This window comes from Sceloporus occidentalis, unplaced genomic scaffold (genome assembly GCF_023333645.1).
Source record: "Sceloporus occidentalis isolate IW3139 unplaced genomic scaffold, rSceOcc1.0.p SCAF_296, whole genome shotgun sequence".
In the NCBI taxonomy this organism is placed as follows: Eukaryota; Metazoa; Chordata; class Lepidosauria; order Squamata; family Phrynosomatidae; genus Sceloporus; species Sceloporus occidentalis.
The window spans coordinates 132,501-136,939 of record NW_028317276.1 but is presented as its reverse complement, the minus strand read 5'-3'; the positions used below and the strand labels follow the sequence as shown (position 1 = coordinate 136,939).

General features: G+C 47.3%; 1 protein-coding gene across 1 annotated transcript in view; it reads right to left on the bottom strand.

Moving 5' to 3' along the window:
- The window catches only part of LOC149275175 (gamma-secretase subunit APH-1A-like), a 6,540-nt gene continuing 2,101 nt past the window's right edge, over positions 1 to 4,439 (bottom strand). Inside the window, 6 exon segments of the mRNA XM_089504925.1 lie at positions 1 to 65; positions 479 to 602; positions 713 to 840; positions 1,067 to 1,189; positions 1,561 to 1,634; positions 1,732 to 1,902. Coding sequence (XP_089361051.1) covers positions 1 to 65; positions 479 to 602; positions 713 to 840; positions 1,067 to 1,189; positions 1,561 to 1,634; positions 1,732 to 1,902 — 685 coding nt within the window.

Below are 4,439 nucleotides of genomic sequence, written 5' to 3'. Positions count from 1 at the left end.
TCAGTCCTCACTGGGCACCTGAAGAGCAGAATAGACCATAACCTGGTTACTGTCTTGCCGTCTGCCTGCAGAAACAAAACGGTTTCTGGTGTAACTAAACTCGATATCGCCGCTGGGGCATCTTAACCTGCACAGAGCTACAACAGGAGTGGGGGCAGTAATCCTGCAGTATTATTATTAATTGTTTTTTTAAAGCGCCATCAAATTCCGTAGCGCTGTACAATGGGTAGACAGGACATAACAAATTGACTCACAGAGACAACAGGTGAGGAGGACCCTGCTCAAACAAGCTGTCAGTACCCAAGGGGTGTAATATTTGACATTCTTGCCCACAACATACAATGTCAACCCTGCAAGCTACCCCCCTGCCACAGAAAGAAGGGTGTTTGGGTTAATTTGCATACAGGGACGCTTTGTACATCATTTAGGTCATAAGCTATGCTTCCTGGGTGGTGTATTACCCCGGACCGGTACTTACACGTGAGGCATTTGCGGATATTGTGATAGTTGCCCCCGGCTGCCAGGAAAGCCCAGATGCCCATGACCAAGGTAATGATGTATATTGGAATCAGGCTGGCTTCATACCACGGGTTCAGGAACGTCTGCGGGACCAAAGAGACGGCATCGATCAACGGCAGAAAGCAAGTGAAATACACACACGTCTTATAAAAAGAGCATGAGTGCGAGTGCGCGCAAGCTCCGGGACACTTACCAGCCCGGACGTGACGAGGTGGCTGAGTACTACCCCCACGATGTGCAGCGGCTGCTTCTTCTCACAGGCAGCAAAGAACACAATGCCCCAGAACGTATGCAGGAACACGATCGCCATGGTCAGGAACGCTGGAAGATCACGGGGAGGAAACATTCACACAACCATCAGACTGGGGGAGCCCGCTGTGGACCTGGAATTCTAAATAATCACTCCCATGACAGCCAGCCAAAACAGCACTGCATAAAGCGCCTTGCAAATATATAGTAGTAAATAGTAGCCGTTATTGTGATGTATTCACACCGGACATGCGCAGATCCCTTATCCAGTGTCTACCCACCACCAGAGGCGCAGTACCTGACGTAAGAAAGTAATACTGGGAATCTCCGTGCACGCCGACGATGCCCGGCCCCACCGCATCTGCCAGGATATTGATCACCGAAAACACTCCACTGATTATCCCAAAAGAGAAGCCGGACACTGCGAGGAACAGACAGCTTTTATTCAGAATCGCTAAGGATCTTTCAGCATCTGGCTGGCTGGCTGGGTCCAGTGGGAGTTGTAGAACCACTTGGACAGCAGAGAATGTCTGCTTAAAGCCAACATAGATCAACAAAGCAAGGCTTCTGCATACTGGTTAACTATGGCGACAACTAAAAGTTGAAATAAATCGGGGAGGAAAAAGTATGATAACCTTGCTCATTTAATTAAAGGAGGACGACTGACGATTTAAAAGTTATGTGCACTTCTATATAATCCAGTACTTAAGGGGGTCTCCGATCCCAGTAACGGTAAGAAAACTCGGAAAACTGGAAGGAGACGGGACACAGGATTTTCGTAGTCATGCTTACCGTACGCCATCTGCTGGATAGAAATGGGAGAGCGGCCATCTTCACTGATGGTAGCCAGGCCCTCGTCGGCTTTCCTGCGGGTCGGGCACAGGGTTAGATAAATGTGATCAGTTTGGACAGATCCGCTGACCCCGATGGGAAGGCTTCGCTGGGAGGGGGGGGGTTACTTACTTGAGCAGCCGGTAGTAGGCGTATCTGAACACCTCCTGCAGGAGGACAGAGACCGCCGCGCCAAATATCAGCAGCCCGTACTGCAGGCTGGAGTCGTTCTTGTTACTGATCTGGACCGACACAAACCAGATGAGAGACGACAACAGGACGGACACCAGCCAGAAGAACGACCTGGGCGAGATCAGAGACCGGCGTGAGGAGGAGAAGACAGAGCATGACATACTAACGTCACGTATGAGGAGCCTAAGACCACACGTCTACGCATGCACAGCACTGTACCTACAAACCATAGACCCAGCATGCATCTCTAGACGCCCAGACACTTAAATTACAGCCCGTCCAGGGTATACTCAGTGTCACTATATACTACAGTCCACCTACAGAACTGTGCGGGGTATACTCAGTGTCACTATATACTACAGCCCACCTATAGAACCGTGCAAGGGATACTCAGTGTCACTATATACTAATGCCCACCTATAGAACTGTGCAGGGTATACTCAGTCTCACTATATACTACAGCCCACCTATAGAACTGTGCAGGGTATACTCAGTGTCACTATATACTACAGCCCACCTATAGAACTGTGCAGGGTATACTCAGTGTCACTATATACTACAGCCCATCTATAGAACTGTGCAAGGTATACTCAGTGTCACTATATACTACAGTCCACCTACAGAACTGTGCGGGGTATACTCAGTGTCACTATATACTACAGCCCACCTATAGAACCGTGCAAGGGATACTCAGTGTCACTATATACTACACCCCATCTATAGAACTGTGCAGGGTATACTCAGTCTCACTATATACTACAACCCACCTATAGAACTGTGCAGGGTATACTCAGTGTCACTATATACTACAGCCCACCTACAGAACTGTGCAGGGTATACTCAGTGTCACTATATACTACAGCCCATCTATAGAACCGTGCAGGGGATACTCAGTGTCACTATATACTACACCCCATCTATAGAACTGTGCAGGGGATACTCAGTGTCACTATATAATACAGCCCACCTATAGAACCTTGCAGGGGATACTCAGTGTCACTATATACTACAGCCCACCTATAGAACTGTGCAGGGGATACTCAGTGTCACTATATACTACACCCTATCTATAGAACCGTGCAGGGGATACTCAGTGGCACTATATACTACAGCCCACCTATAGAACTGTGCAGGGGATACTCAGTGTCACTATATACTACAGCCCACCTATAGAACCATGCAGGGGATACTCAGTGTCACTATATACTACAGCCCACCTACAGAACTGTGCGGGGTATACTCAGTGTCACTATATACTACAGCCCACCTATAGGACTGTGCAGGGGATACTCAGTGTCACTATATACTACAGCCCACCTATAGAACTGTGCAGGATATACTCAGTGTTACTATATACTACACCCCATCTATAGGACTGTGCAGGGGATACTCAGTGTCACTATATACTACAGCCCATCTATGGAACTGTGCAGGGGATACTCAGTGTCACTATATACTACACCCTATCTATAGAACCGTGCAGGGGATACTCAGTGGCACTATATACTACAGCCCACCTATAGAACTGTGCAGGGGATACTCAGTGTCACTATATACTACAGCCCACCTATAGAACCGTGCAGGGGATACTCAGTGTCACTATATACTACAGCCCACCTACAGAACTGTGCGGGGTATACTCAGTGTCACTATATACTACAGCCCACCTATAGGACTGTGCAGGGGATACTCAGTGTCACTATATACTACAGCCCACCTATAGAACTGTGCAGGGTATACTCAGTGTTACTATATACTACACCCCATCTATAGGACTGTGCAGGGGATACTCAGTGTCACTATATACTACAGCCCATCTATGGAACTGTGCAGGGTATACTCAGTGTCACTATATACTACAGCCCATCTATATAGAACTGTGCAGGGTATACTCAGTGTCACTATATACTACAGCCCATCTATATAGAACTGTGCAGGGGATACTCAGTGTCACTATATACTACAGCCCATCTATATAGAACTGTGCAGGGTATACTCAGTGTCACTATATACTACAGCCCATCTATAGAACTGTGCAGGGTATACTCAGTGTCACTATATACTACAGCCCACCTACAGAACTGTGCGGTGTATACTCAGTGTCACTATATACTACAGCCCATCTATAGAACTGTGCAGGGTATACTCAGTGTCACCATATAGTACAGCCCATCTATAGAACTGTGCAGGGTATACTCAGTGTCACCATATAGTACAGCCCATCTATAGAACCGTGCAGGGTACACTCAGTGTCACTATATACTACACCCCATCTATAGAACTGTGCAGGGTATACTCAGTGTCACTATATACTACAGCCCATCTATAGAACTGTGCAGGGTATACTCAGTGTCACTATATACTACAGCCCATCTATTAGAACCGTGCAGGGTATACTCAGTGTCACTATATACTAATGCCCACCTACAGAACCGTGCAGGGTATACTCAGTGTCACTATATATTACAGCCCACCTATAGAACTGTGCGGGGTATACTCTGTCACTATATACTACAGCCCACCTATAGAACCGTGCAGGGTATACTCAGTGTCACCATATAGTACAGCCCATCTATAGAACCGTGCAGGGGATACTCAGTGTCACTATATACTACACCCCATCTATAGAACTGTGCAGGGTATACTCA